General features: G+C 30.9%; 1 protein-coding gene across 1 annotated transcript; it reads left to right on the top strand.

Annotated features, from left to right (window-relative positions):
• The first annotated feature begins 11,123 nt into the window (after positions 1–11,123).
• On the top strand, positions 11,124–15,967 carry LOC139480854 (BTB and MATH domain-containing protein 15-like). The gene is made up of 3 exons (XM_071263774.1): positions 11,124–11,137; positions 13,056–13,363; positions 15,523–15,967. The coding sequence occupies exons 1-3, from the start codon at positions 11,130–11,132 to the stop codon at positions 15,627–15,629; spliced, it is 423 nt and encodes a 140-aa protein (XP_071119875.1). The 5' UTR covers positions 11,124–11,129; the 3' UTR covers positions 15,630–15,967.
• Positions 15,968–24,631: the final 8,664 nt, after the last annotated feature.

Below are 24,631 nucleotides of genomic sequence, written 5' to 3'. Positions count from 1 at the left end.
ATTTGAAAGACCATTGATAGATATTAATCCAAAGTGTTTTGCCTTCCCAAACACAATCCTTAGTTCGTCTACCCCTATGTCACGGAAAAGCGAACCAGTAATGACAGCATCATCAGTAACGACTGTTCGAATCATGGCTCGTTTAAGTTCGTGTTTCACTTCATTAGACACATGCACCATGATTCTAGTGAACATGGAGCTAAATTTGAAATACAGCACGAGGTGGATAACACTGAAAATCCTGAGCAGTTGTTGTTACAACTACCATACTCATCAAAAATTTCATCCACTCTTGTTACAGTTTCAAGGTATTTTATTAAGGCAAGGGCATAATAATCAGCATACTCGTTAGGAAACACCTTGAAACTGTAATGATAGTGGATGTATTCTCGGATGAGTACATAGAAAATATTGGTAGTTTGAAGGCTGCTACAAGAAGCAAGAGCTACATGTTGAGGAAAGAGATACACAGACGAATCCAGGGTCAAAACAAATTTCTCAAAATTGGCAAAGTGTTCTGAGAGATGACGACAATAAGAAAGACATTTTTAGTTTCCATTCACAGCAGCTTGCTCAATAAAATTTTGAGGAAAAGGTAGTTGTAGCAACAAATGCTCAGGATGTTCAGTGTTATCTACTACTTGATGATGTTTCAAGTTTAGCACAATCGAACAGTCGATACTGATGCCATTGCTGTTTCGCTATTCCGTGACATAGGGCAGACGAACTTTGGTTTGCATTTGGAAGTGGGAAAAACTTTAGATATATATCTATACATGACCTTTCAAATGCACTAGGCATTGAAAGATTACACATTTCCTGGAAAAGGAACTGCGTTGGTGACATGGATGACGTTTGAAGATGTGACTTTAGCATTTAGAATGAGTACAAAAAAAGAAAACATGCGTTTTGGGGAGAGGAAAGACTTATTGAGGCTATTCCCACGACTCGGTCTAGTCTTTTTCAGCATGTAAAGCGTGCAATATACCATGGCGGCTATGAATGAGTAACAGGCTTGGAATTGGTTCCTACGCTAACTAGTCCAGGCCCTTATGAATGGCGAAGGAACAAATATGATCCATGGGAACCCTTTTGAACTCTTAGTGAGGCCTCTTCATCTAATCAGGAGCTTGTACATTATGGATGTAAGAAACAATACCAGTCTTTGTAAATGTGGAAAATCAGCTCTCCGATTGTGAATAAATACGTATTTGCGGGCTAACGAGTATGCTAATTGAGTATTATGTCCTTACCCCAATAAAATACCTTGAAACTGTAGCACGAGTAGATGAATTCTCGGATGCGTATGGTAGTTGTAGCAACAAATGTTCATGGTATTCTATCTTATCCACCACGTTATGTAAAGTTTAGCACTATGTTCACATTAAGAGGCAGACACTAGAATCATGGTGCATGTATCTGATGCAGTGAAACACGAACTTAAACGAGTCATGATTCGAACAGGCATTACTGATGATGCTGTCATTACTGTTTCGCTTCTCCGTGACATAGGGGTAGACGAACTATGGATTGTGTTTGGGAGGGCAAAACACTTTGAATTAATATCTATTAATGACCTTTCAAATGCACTAGGCAATGAGTGATCACATACACTTATTGTGATCCATGCCTTTACCAGTTGTGATACAGTTCTATCTTTGCTTGAAAAGAAAAAAGACTGAGTGTGAGACATTGATGGCATTTGAAAATGTGACTTTAATATAAAAAATGATGATTGATCAACCTAAAAAACCGGGGTTTTACTATACGATCTCACCACAAATTAAACAGATTGGGTTAACATGGTTAACGAAGCGAGAAAATAACTATTTGCGCAATGGAAGGCTAATTGAGGCTATTCCGGATCCCTCATCTTTATCTAGTCTTTTCCAGCTTGTAAAACATGCAATATACTAAGGCAGGTATTTAATGGGACGAGCTTGGAATTGGCTGTTATGCTACCCAGTCCATGCTCTAATGGATGACGAAGGGACAAAGAGGATCCCTTTTAAAAAAAACTCTTTCTGAGGCCTCATCATTTTGTCAGAAGCTTGTACATGTAGATGTAAGAGAGTGATGTGAAAAATCGTGTCTCCCGTAGACATTCTTGTGTGCATGAGGTGGTAATCGTGAATAAACATGTCTTTTTGGCCAAATTGTAGTAGCAGTTTTTAAAAATGTTTTAGTCATTTTATTTTGTTTTAATCAATCTATCCAAAACTCTTCATCGAAGAAATGGATTGAGTACTCAGCTTTGAAATTACCCCAGATTGTTTTTTTTTTACCGGAAGTGATAACTTTGTATCTAAACATTTACAACAGAATAGAATAAGTGGTTTAGATGATAACTTAAAGCCAGTACAATAAACAACATTTTCTTTACTTTTTGAAAAAAGTTGATTATATAAAAAAAGAAATTGATATTTCTATGTCCGCCATTTTGGATATTACCGGAAGTAAGGGTTTTAAAGAAATATTTCTTATACATTGTATCCATGAGAAGCACCAAAGAAATGGTTCCTGCACAATGTAATGATAGTAGCAACATGTTTAAACATATTCCAATTACCCTCCCTAAAAATAAGCTTATTTTAGTACAATGTCAGCCATATAAGATTTTACCAGAAGTAGGGTTTTTCCAACATTTTTTTAAATTTTAAACAATATAATATAGACAAATGTAGTAAAAAACAAAGGTTTATACCAAATATTATGATAGTAGCATGATTATAACACCTTTTCACATACTAGCTTTCGATATTGGGCTAATTTAAGTATGAAGTCCGCCATTTTGGATTTTGCCGGACGTGTGACATTTTTTTCAAATGCCTCCCTATCTGAAATAAAAGAGTAATAGATGAGGAAGGTCTATGCCAAATTTCATGCTTGTAGCAGGATCTGCACAATTTTTCACAAAGCCGCCGTACTATTGGAATTATGTTAATTTGTTTTATAAGGTTTAGAACCTTTTTTAGAGAAAAAAATCCTTACAAGTACCAGAAAAATGGCATTTTGTATAATTGTGGCAAAATTTAGTAATTTTCAATTTTAACCTTTGACCTTGATTTGACGAAAATTGCATAGTACGAATTATTGACGACCGGGAAAATCAGTACAGGTAATAAGTTTTCTAATGATCTATAATATAGCCGTATGGTAGGTGGGTGCATTAAAGTTGTTAGACGTCTTTTTATGACTGAGGTTGAATGTTAGCCGTCGAGGAATATGTGTTGGTCTTGTATAATAGTACAAGTGTTTGAAAAACGCCAATTTTTAAGAAGCAATCTACTTCCTTTTTCTTTTTGTTTTACATTTTTGAGATAATTTATTGCTAATTGATTTGAAAAAAAAATCTCTAAATCTGAAATTCAACCGAAATTGTTATACATATCGTTTGAATTTTGAAAATATGGATGAAAAAAATAATGATAGAATTTAATATTTGACCATATTTTATGCAAAATTGTTACCACATTTCTTTTTGACGACATAGATATTTCAAAAGTACCAATTTTTACGAATCCAATGATATATAGTATAGCCACATAGTATGTTTGACGATTAAATCTAAAAAAATATTGTGTCTGATCACCGTACTAAATAAAATCATCATAGATATCAGGACTAAATTTTGTATATACGCCAGACGCGCGTTTCGTCTACAAAAGACTCATCAGTGACGCTCGAATCCAAAAAAGTGAGGAGAAAAAAAAGCCAAATAAAGTACGAAGTTGAAGAGCATTAAGGACCCAAATTCATAAAAGTTTTGCCAAAACAGCTAAGGTAATCTATTCCTGAGGTAAAAAAAGCCTTAGTATTTCAAAAATTCTATTAAAGAATATGAATATAGAATTATGTTAGAAATGGTGTACTTGTTTGTATTTTTTAACCATTGTGTTGGGTTTTTTTTAAATCAAAATGTGTAAAATCAAATAAATCATGTGCATATAGTTGCTTTAAACTTAACATTATATACAAGATCTAGCTGAATAATTATCTCAACTTTTACATTCATATAAAAAATAAAAATAGATAACGATAACGATAAACGATAAGACATAACACAATTTCCAACCATATTTACAAAAGACACATCATACCTAAATACATGAATTGTGGATGTATGAATATACACGTCTAATTTAAATGTAAATACTCATACGGTTCGACTGTATGAGTATAAACCCCGTATGGTCCAGTACGAGCTGACCATAAATGTTATCGGATCATACTGTATGGGTTAAATTTAAACAAACATTTATCACAATCTGGTTTTTTTTTTTAGTTTTACAAATTGTTGTTATTACAATTACTAGTAGATGGATAAAATGAACAAACGAACAATTGAAATTAAATATTTGTTTAATTGTATATCTGAATCCTATTTTGGTACTCATGCCTAAGGTGACACTTGCTACCACAAGTAACGTAATATTTTTTACGTTCATATGTTTGCAGTTCATGCGTGTTCCTTTGCATTTGCATTTTTTTGTAAAGTTGCTAAATATTCTAAAACAATTATCCTTCCACATTGTGTTTACTTACGATATCTTCGATTTCAGTGATCATAGTTCAATTTCTGATTACTGATCGACATGCTAAATGAATTTTTGAAAAAGTTAAAATATAAATTCTTTATTTTAATTACCATTGAACATTTTTAAATCAATTTGAGAGTTAAGTTATGTTGATATGTTATGGTTATATGCATTTGTATCTAATAAATCTTCCTATATCTATTAACCAACTTCCTAATATTAGTCAGACCGACGAGTATTTTGAAAAAGTACGCATACGATCAAGACCGTACGTGTACGGTTCAAATACTCATACGTCCTGGAACATATATATTCCGTGCATAACGTATCAACTGATATATGTACACAAAGATTTTTCTTACTAAGGATGCAGGTTTTTAAAATAAACGAATCGAATGAAATGAATTTTGGAATGATCATTTTAGGTATCCATAACGACAAAGCCAATTTTTTAAAGCTTAGTTTGACAAATTGCAATTTACAAATTTGCATAAAAACCTGTAAATATTCCTAAGACTTAATTTTTAGTGCAGAAACCGATGTGATATAACGCTAAAATATCAATTACTATAAAATAAAATCTGCTGTTACTGCATATTGACATCCATTGTGAACAATTATGATCACCTGTTCAAGGATATATGTGAATTGACATCTTTCCATACTTTTCATGGAAGTAACTCCAAGACTTCGATTGTGAAGGGACTGGTTGATTGTTATCCATTTTTGTATCTGAAGTTAAAAAAGTAATTTGCTCAAAGTTTACATGTAGAACTACAGGAAGTGTTAGCAGAATACAATAAAGGAAAAGTTAAAAATCGACCCTACTCTGTTGAGCATTATAAACACCCTGGATCTGACAGCGTTATGGCGTGCGAGAACAAGACTCACAGTGGAAAATAGTCATGTATTTTAGTCCTTTCATTGTTCAGGAGGTGTCCGGTTCTATAAGTGTTAAGTCCAATCTAAGTGAGAGTCATCTGAGGCTTATGACAATTGATTATTACTTATCATCATTCACGCAACCTCAAACTGACAACAAAGGGGGGTGACAATAATGCGTACATGGTGACAACTTTTGATCATGGTGTTTGTATTGAGAAGGCATTTTCCCTCATTCGGAGTCACCAAAAACAAGAAATCAAAAGCCATGTAGTAATTAGACGGGCTTTCCATCCCCAGTGCGCTAATTTGAAAATAGTTGAAAAAAGATAGAAGTCGCATAGTTATCTGCTATTCTCTTTGAATGATCGTTTGTATGATAAGTTCGGCGTCTTTTAACGGATTTATAAGTGGCAAATATAACAGAAGACTCACAAAACCCCTTTCACTTTTCATTATGAACAATGTGCTGTAGTCTTTTGGTAACAATTGAAAGAAAGCCGTCAGCAGATCAAGTTGCAGTCTTCCAGGGTGACCATATTTCATCTACCGTTGACCAATCTTAATTCGATAGGAAACCAAGACACGAGAAAACAGATAAACTTTGAATACAATATAAAAATGACATTTGTGGGTTTTTTTTTATTATTCAAAATATCTTTTCATAATATGAAAGTTGTTCTCTAGCTTCAATGCTCAAAACTATGCAAGGTATGATATATTCTCTTCAGTGCGTTAGACAAATGTTCAGTGTATTATCCCGGGCATCAGATTAACTGCCTCGTGCAGACCTATAAATACCTCAGTATTATATTCAATGTATAAATCTATAGAGATGATTTTATCTCCCCAATTGTGACCTTTTTTCTATGTAGCATTATGCCAGTAACGCCAGCATATGGAGTATATCTCTCCAAGTTGATACGATATTCCTGGGGTTGTTTTTTCTTAATACAGGAATATTGCTCATAAGGAAGCTATTTAACCAAGAATTTCAAGTGGTAAAGTTGAAATCATCCCCATGGACGCCATAACGAGTTTGTTAACCGTTATTGAATATTGATTTCACAGATGATAACGGATATGTTCCAATATTGCATAAAATTAATTATAGTGATCAAAACCGTTATGTAAACAAGAATGTGTCCAAAGTACACGGATGCCCAACTCGCACTATCCTTTTCCATGTTCCTTGGACCGTGAAATTGATAATCTAATTTGGCATTAAAATTAGAAAGATTATACTATAGGGAACAGATGTACTAAGTTGCAAGTTGATTGGACTTCAATTTCATGAAAAACTACCTTGACCAAAAACTTTAACCTGAAACTCCCACTTTCATTTTCTATGTTAAATGGACCGTGAAATTGGGGTCAAAGGTCTAATTTGGCTTTAAAATAAGAAAGATCATATCATAAGCAACAAGTGTACTAAGTTTCAAATTGATTAGACTTCAGCTTCATTAAAATCTATGATGACCTGAAATTTTAACCTGAACGGACGCACAGTCGAACGGACGGACAAACGAACGAACGAACGGAGCCACAGACCAGAAAACATTATGCCCCCTACTATCGTAGGTGGGGCATAAAAACAGATATATTGAATTGATATTAGCCAAATCCAAGATCTTATAGATTATTCAGAAAAATTCAATGTAGATAGGGCTACCCTTTTTTTAAGTCTTCACAAAGTCATTTGACTCGCTAGAATGAGAATTTATATATTGTTCTTTAAATAAATTTGGCTTTCAGAAATCTCTTTTGAGGTGGATTAATACTTTATATATATATATAAAAAGTTGCATATCAAATAATGGCTGGATTTCAAGACCCTTCAGCATTGACCGTGGGATCCGTCGTGGGTGTCCCGTGAGTTCTATAATTTTCGTTTTTGCTGTTGAAATTTTAGCAAGAAGATGAAGGCAAAATAACAAATTTAAAGGTTTTCAAATAAAATAAATCAACAAAACTCGTAATAAAGCCAGCTTGCATATGACACCAAGTTGTTTTTAAATTCAAAACAGGAAGTTTCCGGTCTAAAGCTTAACTGAAATAAAACAGAAGGAATATGGCTCGGCAATTTAAAGTCCTGCAAAGATACAGTTGAAAACATTAAGTTTACACAAGAGCCGATAAAAGTTTTGGGAATATAATTTGGACTTAATAATAGTTATCAAAGGTACCAAGATTATAAATTAGTACACCAGACGCGCGTTTCGTCTACATAAGACTCGCCAGTGACGCTCATATCAAAATATTTATAAAGCCAAAAAAGATCAAAGTTGAAGAGCATTGATGATCTAATATTCCAAAAAGTTGTACCAAATACGGCTAAGGTAAGCTATGCCTTGGGTAAGAACATCCTTAGTTTTTCGAAACATTCGAAGCTTTTTGGACTAAATAACAATGAGTGTAAAAAAATAAACTTGCTACGACAATACGAAAAATCTGAAAAAAACAATTTAAGACTGGAATAAAAGAAATTTGACTATGTTAGGTAAGATTATTCTTGTTAAATTATTAATCTTACCAAATATCACTTATGTTGCATCGGCAACCGTAATTTATAAAAGAATACCTAGCAAAATAAAAATAAATGATATATAGTTTTATATGAAACAATAAACCAGGTAAAGTTAAAAGAGATATAATAAGTAAAAATACCATGCTAGCGGGCTTAAAATGATAGACATAGACTAATATCTAGAAGCGATAAATATAAGTTGTGTAAAAAAATCATTGATAACGACGTTCTATCACCCAATTGGAAAGTCTTACTATAATTTTATTTTGATAAATTTGGATAAGAATTCCTTATATTTAAAATGAACTTTAACCAAATTAATTTGGTAAACAAACTGAAAGAAATAATTTCACAATTTTACTTAAGAATAATAGATAAATTCAAAATCTGGAAAAGAATCATTTCGACTATCATATAAACAAATAAGACGGTACATGGCGCATTTTAAAAAACTGGATTTTATTTGTTAATGACATAATTGATAATTGCTATTGACTCCCAATATAAATCTAAAGATAGAAAAGGAAAATGGTATCATTTAAAAACAGTTCCTTCTACGGCATTTACATTTTTCTCTTAAATAGACATTATGAAAAACTATAGGATTTCAAAAATGGGACAACATATAAAAAAGATGTGGTACGATTGCCAATGAGACAACTATCCACAAAAGACCAAAATGATGTTTTTTTTAGAAAACAACACAAGCAATAGACAACAAATGCTCATCTATATTTTTTACTATTTACAAGATAATCAAAATGTTAAGATGGAAATTTCTGCATTAGATTTTACCAACCAAACAATTACTTTTCTCATGGAAAATAACTAAAACTCCGCTATGCAATATTTGTAATCATTATGTCATCAAAGATAATGAACACAGATTTTTGACATGCAAATTTCTGAAATCATTGTGGGATCAAATAAAACTATTGCTTGATAAACTTAAAACCGGACATCATAAAATATCAATTAGATCACTTGTGTATGGATACAAAATAAATGATACAAGTCACTACAGTATTAATGATTTAAGAACTAATTCATGGCAGCCGTAGACTTGTTTTCATTTAACCATGGGTTGGGCATTTATATATATTTGATTATTTTATCCTCAGCGTTAGCGAGGGGTAAAATACGAATATTAATGCCTATCCCATGGTTAAATGAAAACAAATCTACGGCTGCTATGAATTATTTCGATTCTAATAGGAAAAATTCTGTAATTTTGTTAACCATGAAACCCCTATACATACAGTACTGTTTTGGCTGTTCCTTTTACCCAATTTTGTTAATATTAGTAAAATTATATAATTCAATGATTATTATATTTTCAATCGCATTTTTCACTTATAGATTTTCTTCCAATATAATTTTATTCGTTCTGGGCGTACAAGAAGCTTTAAAACGCCCGGTATTTACATTTGATGTTTTGGTTTACGAAAACATACTTGTGACGTCACATTGTTTCAATGACATGCCAAGACAATAACATAATTTCGCGGAAATTTCGTTTTATGAAATTTTACCATTTGAATTAAACTGATTTATTTATTTTGCTGTAGAATAGAGATAAATATATTGTATCTTGGCCTACGTAAACTGGGGGTTTCGATGTCGAAAATTAGGAATATCTGGTAGTATAAATAAAAGGAGGACGAAAGATACCAAAGGGACAGTCAAACTCATAAATCTAAAATAAACTGACAATGCCATGGCTAAAAATGAAAAGTTGTTCGTAACACGGAACGGCCGGTTTTTTTTTTGTATGACTGCGTTTGCACTAAAGGTAGATATATTGTGAGTATACTGGTCGTCATATCAAAATTATTAACAATTATAATTTTTACTGTATACAAAGAATATTATATATCCAAGCAAAAAAATTATAAGTAATGTGTTTATTTTTTTTTAAATTAAAAAGGAATTTTGTCAATATCATGAAATATTGATAAATAAAGAAAGCAAATATGAAAACTTCAATAATCTGGTTGCAGCAAAAATTTAATTATCTTCTTGAATTAGCATTTATTATATATCATGTTAACTTATTTTTATTCATTTGCATATTTGTCATTAACTAAAATATTATTTATATTGTGCACTAACAAGTACTGACCTTACCACTGATATGCTATATACTTACGTTAACGAGGCTAGGGTAAGTAATTTTGAATAACTATTTTACGAAAATGTTAATAACTTTATGTATTAAATGTTACCTGAATAACAATGTACTAATGATAAGTGTGATTCAGATAAGCTGAAGTAATCATTATACTTTTTTAATGACATTTATATGTTTGTTCAAATATGTTTGTGACATTGTTACTTCCAGAAACCAAGCTTTTCTTGGTGTATCATGTTATATTCCACTGATTACCCATGTAAGTAATCAGCTGCTGGTATATATCATATGTACACATTTTTTTAAAACAATTGTAAAACATTTTTATGTATTATGTTATAATTTATTCAATCGTCTAAACTTCTTTTAAGTGCCTTCAGTAATGAATTAAATTTCTATGTTCTGGTTTCGTTATATCTTTTAATGTATTCTTGAACCAAAATTTGATAAACATTTACATTTGTCAATTTCTGATAAGATACATAATATGATTTGTATACAGAAAACACTAAAATTGTAAAAAAATAATTGAGACCAAAATAATTTTCGACAAAAGTTTTATATCTCTAGACTAATTGCTTTAACGATAATTCAAATTTGATTTCATCTTTCATTCATAAATACTTTTTCAAATCTTTCTAAGTAACCATTATACTGCACGAAAATTTGAAAAGAAAAACTTACCTCTGACGTTGTCTCCCATTTTTTGCTAACTGTAACTTCACGATACGACCATCTGATAACCTAATATTCGGATGGTCGATCATGGTCATAACCTTGAAATAAAGGTCTTAAACTTAATTATTTGTGTACTATATTTGTCTTATGATAGTCATTCAAATCTTTTTTTATATTGAATCACCACAGACGCCGTAAAAATGCATTTATTTTTATTCTTTATGAATCTATACGATAAAGGAGAGTACTGGCGGAATACTTGAATAGATAGTTTACTTGATAATAAAAAAAGCCCTTTTTGTTGTAAGAATAAAAATCTATTATTAAACTGTTCCATAAACAGTTTTACTTCCTTTATAGAGTCCGCCATCAAATGAAAAAGTAAGTAGTTATGTAAACATTACTATTAAAGTAAAATAAGTTTTTTTTAATCAAAGATTAAAAGATGAGACAGGTCTAGCAAATGTCATTTTCCCATTTTACATGATTTTTTTAACGATATGTTTTTATTGCAAAGCGACACTTTAATTTCTCAATTTACATATGGAAGATAACATATGTCTGATTTTTTTTTTGTGAAAGATCTGTATCTATACCATTTGTAAATGTTAACAAAATGTAATTGACATCGAAATACTAGTAAGGTCTCATGTTTATTAATTCAGTCTAAGATTGTCTTTAGCGGTATATGTTAATTATCAAACAGTCATTTTTAGTCCATTGCTCATATCGAAGAGAAACAAATTCGATGAATTTTTATTGTGTAATTAGTAACGATATGCAAATTGTGCATCATGTTATGAAGATTCAGGAATTTAAAGTAATACCGTAGACCTTCTTGCCTGAATTACCAACTTTTTTTTAGCGAAAGTGAAAGTAATCCTTCCTTACATACCGAGGATGAATAGTTTCTAGGAAATCCTTTTTATATCATCTGTATGCATATCTGACATAATTGTCAGGAAATTGTAATTGATATTGACTGAATAGAAAGGTAATATTAATTCAAGCGGTCATTGATAGTCCTTTGTAATACATTTATTGGGATATTAAAATACCACTTTACACCATATGGATGAGGAATTTAATTTTGCAGCTAGAATTTTAAAAAAACCAGTCCTATTTATATATTGATGTTGATGAAAATCATTACCCATAAATGAATTATTAATCAAAATCATAACACATTGATATAATTCTCGCTAAGCTCAAACAATTGCTTTATATTTATGTAATTTGAAAGGATATAACAGCATATATACATATGAAAACAACTGACTCATTGATATTTTATATTTGGTAAAATTGCAACCCATTGATAACATATAAAAAATGGACTCATTCCAAATGCCATCTGTATATGCTTCCATATAGGAAGAGACTGTCCCTGGTACGTTGAGTCTGTATGGAATACACAGTCTACTTCGAAGTTACAAGAAAAAATTAAGATTTTTGCAATTAAACCCGTGAGAAAAAGAAAAGATAGTACAGGTTTCATACTGACAAACATATGCAATTAGGATTTCTAAGATTCCATACAAAATGATCAACTATAACATCTTCTGAAAATGCTACTGCATCTAGCAAATATGAGATAATAACACTTTTCCTGTTTTATCAAAACTATTTGCTATTTCAGAACAAGAGAAATGATATATTATTGATCTCTTATTTTTATTTAAATTAGATGAAGATGTAATCGTCACATATTTGAGGGACTAACGCCCTTAATATAAGAAGCTTACATCTGATATGTGTTGTATTAATACATATTAAAAGAGTATTCATTCGTCTTTATATTTTGAAGTATCATGTATCAAAAATTCATCCACTTTACTTAATAAAGGCAACAGTAGTATACCGCTTTTCGAAACTCATAAATCGATAGAAAAAAAACAAATCCGGGTTACAAACTAAAACTGAGAGAAACGCATTAAATATGAGAGGAGAACAACGACACAACATTAAAATGTAACACACGAACTAAGCATTAGACAAAATCCAATGAGAATAACAAATATAACATAAAAACTAAATACATGAATTTGGGATAGAAAATTACCGTGACAAGTCTTATAGTAATGTGAGTTCCCACTCAAATATAAGAGTAACAAATAAATCCTAAAGAGAAAATTATGATTTGCGTTAGTGTTTATAAACGCTATAAACGATAATTGTTGCTAGCTTGTAAGGGTAACAAAACGATTTTCTACTTCTCTTTTTATTCTTTTTGACTAAAACTGTTATTTCTGTCTATGTTATCTAGTATTTCTAAAGTTTTGTCAATATTTTGTTGCAGATATCGTAGACCTCTTTTTATAATTCCATCTATAGAGATGACGGCTAAAAGAATCAAAACAGACACTGCAGTTGAGGAGTCCAAGCCTGCGTTTCAATTCACGGATTTCATCATTAAAGTTGGCAATGAAAGGTTTTATATAAACAAACGCCAACTTATGGACGAGTCGCCAGTTTTCCTTGCGATGCTGACCGGAAATTTTAAAGAAAAAGACACCAGGGAACTAGAACTTCCAGATAAAGACCCAACAGCATTTAGCCATTTTCTAAGACATACACTACCTGGTTTTAAAGGATTGATATTGCTTGGTAATATTATACTTGATAAGAATTAATTTAAAAAAAAATGATTTGCGTTGTAAGTTTTATAATTGTATCTGGTTACGTTTTATAACTTTTTAAGTCAGAGATGAATTCACAAGTTGGATTGTATTTAAATATCCACACTTCCTTAATCGTTGTGAAGATATCACAGTTGTTTACAGATATCAATTTTAGTTTGAAAGTTTAACTTCCTGTGTATATCACTTTATTGACATTTTTCACTATTATGTCTGTTTGTTTTGTTCACACATTATTGTCAATATAATGAATTTAATTAAAATTATGACATACTCATGATATCTCTCTCCATAATCATAATAATTTCCACAATTTTACCTGTATTTACCTGTAAAATTAACACACAAATAAGTTACAGAACCCTGAGCCTAAATGATTCTGATTGGTTATTCGTATATGATACACCTGTTATTTAAACTACCGGTATCTTCCTTAATGTATGAAGCATACTACTTGTAATTTGTATAATTCTGTAATTCGCTTATTTACTTTAGATATATTGAAAACATTGTACTCAACGGAAAAACTCCTTTGTTAAGATAGCATAGTGCTCTTAAAGAGGCATAAACCGTCAATTTTACGGATTTGTAACTATCTTAAATTTCTAGAAGTCTAAAATATTTAGTACATAGGTAAGCAGAAAAATTAGATATTAAGTCTACGACATAAGTATCTTCCAAATTGGATGAAGAAAATGCATAACCTCCGATTTAAAAAAAAAAATTACAACGGACGGAAAACATATAAATCTATTAGTTCAGTAATTTTCGTGTCTGCCCTTCCATTGTGTGACTCAAGAAAAAAATTCAACAATTGGGTAACAATTGTATCGAAAAGAGAAAATCGAGTGCACCTTTTAAAAGGGCGTGTTTGAGTTGAATATTTTGTCTTGATATCGTACAAAGCAAGAATATTTCATACATCGTCTCGCTTCAGATTCTATCATTTTTATATATCAAAGCTACAGTTGACTTTAAAACATGAAAAAATCACAGTACTAAAAGATGAAATATATGGGTCAACTAACAAGTGAAATACCTATCTAATAAATCACAAAAACAGAGTAGGTGTGAAGTTGGATGATGAAAATGCATATCTTCGAAAAATTATATTTTTTGTGTGTGATAACTAGGGTTTATAGTCTTCAATCACTAAAAAAATCTAGTCTGCCCTTCCACAAAATATTTAATTAGATTTTTTTTTTAATGTTTATGAATTTTCGAACATTCCACCTGAAAACTGATCAGACAATAGTTTTAAGTTGAATCAATGCAGACAAGACCATTAACTGGTGCTCATTAGCTAGTTGATACATTTGTCTTTTAAAATACAACTACCATATAAGGATCGTAATGGTGCAATGTGGATAAATTTGTCGGTTTCCAAGAGCAAAATTGGTAGCGCGTCATCCCTACAATGGCTTTCATTTCTACGATTGTGAAAATGAACTGGCGTAATGGGGAGATAATTTTGACGAAGTAGAATCCTGACTGGGTTTTACATGAATAAGAATGAGGTTTTGTGTGTCAAATCAGTCAAGTCAATTAGTTACCCTCGTTTTATTTTCAATGTTGACACTATTGTCCTTTTTATAGCTGAACACGATTTGTTTATGTGTAACCAATCTATAGCTATAGAAAGTGACATAAAAACGGTTTCAATAAGGTCGAATTATTCATTTGAGAAAGTGAACATGTCATCAGTAATGTTTCTTAGTTTATTGTGACAAAATTGAACAAAAACGACCGTATACTAAAATCGAAATAGTATTCCGCTATTTTTCTTTCATTAATTATGAACAGAAAATGTTGCTATCAATTCACTTTTATTTCAAGTTAGCCGTACCCTTGCCTATTTGATTATGTTACCTAGTCTTCGTATTTTTAATTAACGGTTACTTTAGTTACAAATAACTTACCTCTTTCGCCTAGTAATAATGCGTTTTACGTTAATTTGTACAAAGAACTGTGACAACAGTTGAAATATCTAATGAGTCTTTGTTTTTATAAAACCAGGTTGGTGACAAGCATCTTTCTTTCCTAACAGTCTGAACTATATAAAAGTATAATATTTTCGTCTTACGATGAACACTTAATCATGAATATGAAATAATTGTTATTTTTCAGAAAAGACAGCTCATCTTATTTTACCTTTGGCACATGAGTACCAGACTAACAGGACATTGTTTAAAATCGACGAGGCATTGGCGGAGAGTGTGAAAGAAAAGGAATAAAAAAATGCAAATCAGCTAGTTGCCGCGATTTTAGAAGCCGAGTTTTATGAACGGCCAAGATATTTACTTGCATGTATCAAGAAGGCATGCACACACTCATACGGGGAACTTTCAAAAGCACTAAAATTTGATGATATATCGAGTGATACCAAATTCACCGTTTTGTCGAAGAGATGTGAAAAGTTGGAGTCGGGGAATAGAGAATACCTGTATGAGATGAAAAATATTACGAAGAGTCTATGTTATAATTGTAAACTGGTACAACAAAGTCGAATTAACGAAGCAGCAAATATGTTGCTCTAGCAAATAAACATAGCTAATGGCTTCAATTTTGGATACGCAGTGACTCAGAATATTGTTTTTTTTAATTGGCCAATCAAAGCTTTTATTTCGCATGTCATGCATTAGTTTTGTCTTTTGTCGTCTTTTCCTATGTCTATATTACCCTGCTAAGTCGCTCCGTAATTCTCGTATCACAAGCGACGTCAAAATATACATGTACGAGGACACTTCAACAAGCTTGATTTCACAGCAGTAGCAGAACGATAATCAGATAATCGGGTTTTCTTCGTATAGATATTGTAAAATATCAGCTGAACGGCATAATGTGAAGCTTTTTAGTTCGCTCGCTGCCCTCACTCGCCACAAAGCTTCACATTGTAGCTCGTGGCTGATATTTTACGATATTAATGGGTAGAAAGCCCGATAATCTATACTTATACGAACGAAAGTGGTGATTGAATCATCACAGAAATATAAGGCAAAATAAATTAGTAAGTTAAAGAGTAATGAAACTTATAGAAGGGCATAATCTCATGATTTTGGTAAAATAAAAAAAAGATAAAACAATTGGTTTTATCTAACACAAGTTGAATTAAAATAGGCTGTGGTACTTTCTGCCAAAAGATTTAAAATAGGCTGTGTTAATTCTACCAATAGAGGAAGAAGAGGGGTAAAAGACATTCAAACTCATCAATCGAAAATAAACTGACACGCCATGGCTAAAATAGAAAACAAACAGACAGTCAGACAGACAGATAGAGGTACATAAAACACAACATAGACAACAAAAGACTAAGCAATACGATTTTCTTAGTTTATAAGTCTTGTTATGGTTTTATTTTTGCAATTTACACAAGCTCAAATATTTCTTAATATTAAAAGCATAAAAGTATGAAAATTGATTTTGTTTATATTTTTCAGGTCACATAAACTTATCATAGATACCAGGCTTAAATTTTGTATTTTTAAAAAACTATAAAAAACAAAATGTCTTTACTCTTTACTTCATTAAAGAACAAATGCATACCCAGTAAAAATTTTGGGATATTTTCTGAATTAAGAAAATAAGCACAAATAAATATAGGTATGGATAAGGATATCAACAAAACATATTCAGAGAATATAAATCTAGTGCTGATTTAAATGTTTAACTTAGCTCATATAATATTCAATATGACTGCCAAAAAACTGCAAATCGTTTAAAATAAATATTTCAGATGCAATTATTATGTTGTTTTTTTCAACTTAATATACTCTTTAACCTTGCTTACAGTTTTTAGACCCCCCAAAAAAGTTTAAAGTTAATATTTCAGGTGTAATTTTAAAATGTTCAGGTACAAAAGTTGTGCTGGCCATTTCTACCATTAAAGTAGTTTTCCCAAATAGAAACTTAACTTAAGCCTGTAATTCAGTGGTTGTCGTTTGTTTATGTGTTACATATTTGTTTTTCGTTAATTTTTTTATATAAATAAGGCCGTTAGTTTTCTCGTTTGTATTGTTTTACATTGTCTTATCGGGGCCTTTTATATCTGACTATGAGGTATGGACTTTGCTCATTATTGAAGGCCGTACGGTGACCTATAGTTGTTAATGTCTGTGTCATTTTGGTCTCTTGTGGAAAGTTGTCTCATTGGCAATCATACCACATCTTCTTTTTTTATATTAATTCAATACTGTAATTGGATCCTTGAATATTGTCTTTATCAGTACTAACATTAATTTTGTAATTAATAAATTGAAATAAACTAGATATGCACTCTTATACTGTATTCATACCTTTGTTCTTATTTTATATCAATTACATTTATAACAGACATGACCTGGTTTTAGATGTCGTTTTAAAGCTTAGAATACACTGGATGCAACAAACTTCAATTTTGTTCAAAACCACAATTTTCAAAAACTTCAAACAAAATGGTCAAAAATGGCGAAAACTAATGGTCCCTATTGCGAAAAGCTTGTATCCATTTTTTAGGAATTAAAAAATTGAGAATGAAAGTCCATATAACTGGTTTTTTTCAAGAAATTTCCAAAGTCCAAAGCACTTAATTTCTACAAAAATCAGGGAGCTAAACCAAACAAAAACTAGAACTGTAACTCGTCCGGCGTTTTTCATTTGCGCATATCTGCGTTACATTTGTGCTGATTTTTTTTTCTTTTTCGCGCCGATTTTGTTTTTTATTTGCGCTGATTGTTTGCAGAGTGTCCCCTGCTCACTACGGCGATGTGAAATTAGAATGTTGAGCAAGATAAGTCAATTCGAAAAATAAAAGCCCTCTGTTTACATTCACTTAAATCACGGATTAAGATTTTATTTACAGCATTCAAAAGCACAACATTAAAATCCATAAAAACAAAATACAATGACTTGAAAATATAAAAAAGGAGATGTGGTATGATTGCCAATGAGACAACCATCCACAAGATACCAAAATGACAAAGAAATTAACAACTATAGGTCACCGTACGGCCTTCAACAATGAGCAAAGCCCATACCGCATAGTCAGCTATAAAAAGTGTAAATCTGTTTTTGCAGAGTATTTATATACTTATAATTTCATATTATATCTACACTTGTTCCATACATCAGCGGACATTTTAAGAGATCTTATTTTTGACATAGGTGACTGCTTGGATTTCCATGATGACACCCATAACATTATATGTTAGGGTGGTTTAAGCAATCATCTTTAAATGAATTGAAGAACTTGATAAGCTCTTGGTCTGGCAGCTCATGCCAATGTTTGCCTGCAAAACCAGTTAATTTCTATTCCTTATTTTTGGTTGAATACTTTTTTTCAGCATGGCAAATTTATTGTGTTAGCTTTACTGTAGTGCTTCTGTTGCTTTGTTCTAATTTAAGTAACTTACTATTCTGTATGTGCTTTTAATTGTGCAAACCATTATGTTTTGCTTCTGTGTGTTTAACTCATAAGTTCATGTTCCAGTGTGTGTTTAACAAGTTGCTTCAAAGAACTTTTGTGCAGCATGTTTATATACTGATATGAACTCTAGAGTTAAATTCCCCGAGGGTATCACCAGCCCAGTAGTCAGCACTTCTGTGCTGACATGAATTAATATTGATATGGTTATATTTATAAATTAACTGTTTACAAAATTTTGAATTTTTTGAAATACTAAGGCTCTTCTACCTCAGGAATAGATTACCTTAGCTGCATTTGGCAACACTTTTAGGAATTGTGGTCCTCAATGCTTTTCAAGCTCGTACTTTATGGATTCGAGCGTAACTGGTGAGTCTTTTGTAGAAGAAATGCACGTCTTGCGTATAAACAAAATTTAATCCTGGTATCTATGATGAGTTTAATTGCTTTATATGTTTAATTTATGTGAGCATGACTTGATATGTAGGTTTTGTTTTATTTGGTGCTCTTTTGGTTTAAAAGTTCTTCAAAGCTTATGTTTGTACTTGTATTGTATATACCGACTCTAAATAAAGCTTGATGTCTTATGTCTTAGGGAGTGAATAGAACTATTTACTGTACTATGAATTAAACTATGCTGGACTGTTATTCGTCCTCTTACAATTTTCAACTGGTGCAGCTGCCCAGAAATAAGGTGGATAAGGTGGAGGTGAGCATATATATGAACTTGATTTGTCTTTATACTCTGAACTTAGCCCAACAGACTGGATTTTCCTCCACCACTTCTGAGCCAGACGAAAACGACAACATCTTTTGCAGAGGACAACAGTTACAAACATGTTATAATTTACAATTCATAACATATGTACAACTTGATACCGGGAGTGGTTTATATTGACATTGTTAAATAATCGAATAACATTCACCTGTAATTTACAAGTGCACAATCGGCGAAAATAAAATAATATAATCAGCCCAGATGAAATATCGAAACATTTTAAAATCGGCACACTTCATACGCCCATACTCGTCATAGACGAATAAAACAATAAACATCAGCTCATTTGGCTTATTTGAGACATTTAGAAACAAATTAACAAAACTAAGTTTCAGAATGATTGAATGATTGAATGACAGATAAAACTAGTTCATCCTGACCACTTTGTGGTGTCATTCTAATCTCATAACTCTAACACCAAAACAACTAAGCAAACTCAATTATACATAACACTACAAAGAAAATCGGAAAAGTTAGAAACATAAACCCACCAAGATATCTGTTTTGTTACCAAAAGATATGCTATTCCAACAAAATGATCTTATAAATCTCAACCTTCATTTAAAATTAAATAAAGTTACTCAATTTGTGGAGATTACTTTCACCATGTAAGAAAGTTCATGATATAGCAATCAAACACATATTTTGACTTTTATCAAACTTTGAATACATACATACTTTTTAAAAAATAAACAAAAAGGCCAAACTTTCTTTTTTTTTTATTTTGATAACAAATACTGTATACATAAACAACAATTTATCTGATATATAATGGTAATTAATGGACAGGGGATATGTAGAGGTAGCCATGTGGATTTCTCAAATGGAAACAATTTTAATATAAAATAAGGGATAAATCATATATGTCCATCCACCATCACCATACACCATAGTATCACATAGTGGGTAATACAGCTTTACAAAAGTATGGAATCTATTTAGATATATTGTATGGATCTCCACCCTATTTTGAGAGAATTCAAGTTCATAGATTTCTTTAAGTTTGGTCAGTTTCATATTACAGTAGAATTTTATTTTTTATACAATTGTAAGAGGATAGGAAAAGATACCTTGAAATCTATTAAATAAGTTTAAACTTAATGAATTTGTTAGCATATTACCAAAATGAAATCAAAATGTATATAGGAATAATACAAAGTCATTGTTAAATAAGAGTAAGGAAGTCATTAATCATTTATAAATTGTGTGGTTCAGTTTTTATTTAATGGCATGAATTTCTACTGAAGGTGTACACTGTTTTAATTACAAAGCAAAGGTTTACTTTCATTAGATTGTTTTGGATTTAAAAATCTAAGTATGGAGAAATAAGATGATATTTCTGCAATTCTGCAATAAAATTGTTATCTAATTAAAATTTCAAAAATATGAATAATTGAAATAAATGAAATATAGTGTTTATCACAGAATTTTTTTTTATTGATTATTCAAATGCAAAATTGCTTTAGACAGCTTTATCAAAAATGAAGAGAAAGTTTTCAATCTAAACAACTGTATATATTTCTTTATGGGACAAAAATCAAGTTAAAATTTTAAACCTGATCAATGAAGAGTCAAAACTTTAGGAGAAATGAAGTAGACTTAATACAGGCAACAAATGTAATACAGAAATAGTAGAGAGTTGTCTTCCCCTGTCCATGTACTGTGATGAATAACATAATCGTCATGTTTGTCTGCACTTCTTCCGCCATATTCTTTTTCGAAACCAAACTACTAAACCGCCCCGAGAGCGGTTTGATAAGTTTCTGGAACTGGTTTTGGTTTGGTCTCAATAAACAATCAAACCAGTTTCAGTTTTAAACCAGGTTCTAAACTGGTTTGTCAAAACAAATGAAAAGTTTTGAAAACTGTTGCTAAACTTAAACCAGTTTGCTAGCAATAAATGCACCCAATGTATATTTGAGCAAATGTAGTTTGTATGCAAAATGTATGTCACATGTATTCAGTGTCTATGCTATGAACATAACAAATATGATTTAACAAGTACAGGTGTATGCTTTTCAAACAGGTGCACATGCTTCTTAATTAGATTATAGAATAGAAATGTTTTAAAGTCAATAGGCATAAAGGAAAAAAAACTTCAATAGGCAGATATGACTGACTGACCCTGTGAGGGCTTTATAGCCAGTCAAGGTCATTAATTTTTTTTACATAAAACAAAAACCTCTTTCATTTCAATAATGATAAAAATAAACAGGAAATCGTTGTACTCAACAATAAAATCGTCTTGCAGACATAAATAGAGTAAGTCAGAAAAACAAAATATTCCCTGGTATGTTGATCAAATTTCAAGGTTTGCACTCTTGCAAGTGTTTCATTTTTTTCTCTCACCTATTCATATTCAAAATGATTAAAAATTGTAAGAAAAGAAGTATATATCTTATAATTTCAGAAGATGAGTAAAAATTCATTTAAAAATACAATGCTAATTATTTGTTACACCAGAGACACTTTTCATCTTCAGAAGACTCTTGCACATGTAAGATAGGGAAAACCCCATCACAATAGCAACCTCATGAAACTATGGGTAATGTACACAAATGACATTAAATGTTCACAACACACTGAATCAGCACCTTTAAATGTACCCAGGTCTTTTGAACAATAATTTCTCAAGTACATGTATGGAACCTTGAAATATCGTCAACAATTGTACCTAATGATAACCTAAATCATATCTGCTTCAAGGCACATTACATCACATATATTTAACATCAATTTCAGTTGTAAGGAAACACACTACACTTATAACAAGGCACATTAATCAATCATGGCTCAATTTCTTTAAGAATTAGTTCTTTTTTAATTTTCCCTGTATATAAGAGACAAATAATTTGAATAAAACATAATTTTTACATTTAGTAGGATTTTCTGTTCAATTCAACATTTATTGATAAAAACTTTTACAATTAAGCAAATATTGTTAAACTGCTTTTGCAAATAAAAATGAAAAAAAAACAACATCTTTTTCAAAAATTCTTAAACTTATTAACAGGTCTCCCTATTTTGTAGAATCATAAATGCAAATTTAAGTTACTGAAATTGTTTTAATAAAAAAAGTCCAAAATAAATTGTAGGAAAATAAATTTTGAAGTCGTGACATATTTAACAACAGGGCGACACAATTTAACAGTTTATATATATAATGCCTTCTTTAAAATAAATCCAAGTCTCTTCAAAACCAAAATATCATTAAATTTGATTGCCTTTTATTCAAATAACCTTGAAAAGGCAAAGTTTAGCTGATTGTACATTGCAAATTACCAACCGGAAACTGTATACATTTTGTATTAACAAATATATAATAACACGAGCTTCCTTGTGTTAGTTTCTTGTTTTGTTTTTTTTGCCACTCAAACTTTGATTAACCATGAGTTTTTAAATGCGTTAAAAATAACCCAGCATAGCAACCCATTGAAAAAAAAATATCTTCTTTTTCAACATTCAAAACTTTTTTTCCTATCATGCTCCTGCTGACCTCAGAAAACATTATATAAGTACAAGTTAAATTTCGATTCATAAATCCATTTTCCGATTTAGAAGGGATTAAAAAGGGTGCACAGAAATTTAGTACACATATAAATCTAGCACTGCCTTTTGTCTTCTGAAGGTAAAAGATGGCTTCCAAACAATCACCCTTAACCTGAACTCATGGATATGTACCTGAAGATAGCAACAAATCTCTCCAAACATAATGGAATATCCATTGCTAAATATTAAATAATTTAATTTCATGTACAAGACATGCAAGTAGATAAAGTTAGATTTATTATTCATTTTCATAAATTGGGTTGATTTTTAAATAAAATGTGTAAATTAGATGATATTATTAATCTTCATCTTAATTTGTGAATCTGGATGATTTCGGAATTATTGCAGTTTAGTATATTAGAATACAAATTTTCAATATTAAAATGTTTATTTTGTACTGATGCATGGAAATTGCATATGTCTTTTCAGAGAAAAAAAATCAGAAAACCCATTAGCTTAGCATTAATTACCTGCTGGCATATTTTTTCTGTTAATTTTTTTTGTATAATTTTTTTTTGATAATTAAGAAATTCTGTTTTGATAACTTCAAACTTGAGCTTGGACCTAGTAATTTCAAATAAATAACCTAAGACAGAACTGAAGGATAGATGGTTGGAAAACTTAGATACCCCTGCTAGTGTGGTCAAAATAATTGCAATACATAAAATAAAGATTATATATTCTTTATGTCATAACCAAATGTAATTGATCTTTGATTTATACCAAAATATCTCTTGAACCATGCTGGTATATGCATGTAAATGCCAAAATAATATGTGTAAATCATTGTATTCACACAAGAATAATCATTGTATTCACACAAGAATAATGCCCTAAATATGCTACCATGAACCTGTTTGCTTCACCTAGCATTTTCATCTCCTGCTGACAGTATGTAACTTTATAATGTGATTTATTATCAATTAAATTTTAAGATTTCTAGTTCCAAACCTGTTTCAAAGGTTTAATATAATTTTTTCCTGTCTGATCTCTAATCTTCATTAAGGAACAAATTCATTCAAGGTAAATTTTTTGGAATTGGGAAATAACCAATAATTAATGTCCTTGCAAATGTGTCTAACAATAATATATATATTTACAATTTCCCCTTTCCACTTACACTTTTACTAAAAATTGAATAACAACAAGAAAACATGAATATCATTAACCAGGCAATATTTTTGAAAATAAAAATGAACCCTAATTTTTCTTATAATAAATATGCACACACATTTAATGTCATACACTGTCACCCCCTTTTCCCAAAAGAGAAGACAGACATCCAGTTAGATAAACATAGCTAATGTTATTGATCATAATTCATTATATAATAATTATAATATACCAAATATCAAAATTAACATTGCTTTATTATCATTGGTTCTGACTGGAACCTGGTTTCAAAAATGTTTGAAGCCATTTTCTGACGACTATCCTTGTGAGGAATACCAAGCGATGACAATAACTTTAGGACCAATCAATGATCCAGGTCAGTTGCAAATATCACAGAT

The sequence above is a fragment of the Mytilus edulis genome, chromosome 7 (genome assembly GCF_963676685.1).
Source record: "Mytilus edulis chromosome 7, xbMytEdul2.2, whole genome shotgun sequence".
NCBI lineage: Eukaryota > Metazoa > Mollusca > Bivalvia > Mytilida > Mytilidae > Mytilus > Mytilus edulis.
This window is presented reverse-complemented; position numbering and strand designations above follow the sequence as displayed.

Excerpts from the sequence above, each read along its gene's own strand:
- LOC139480854 (XM_071263774.1), top strand. Across the intron at positions 13,364-15,522 it reads TAAAGGATTGATATTGCTTG|AAAAGACAGCTCATCTTATT; the intron begins GTAATATTATAC and ends GTTATTTTTCAG.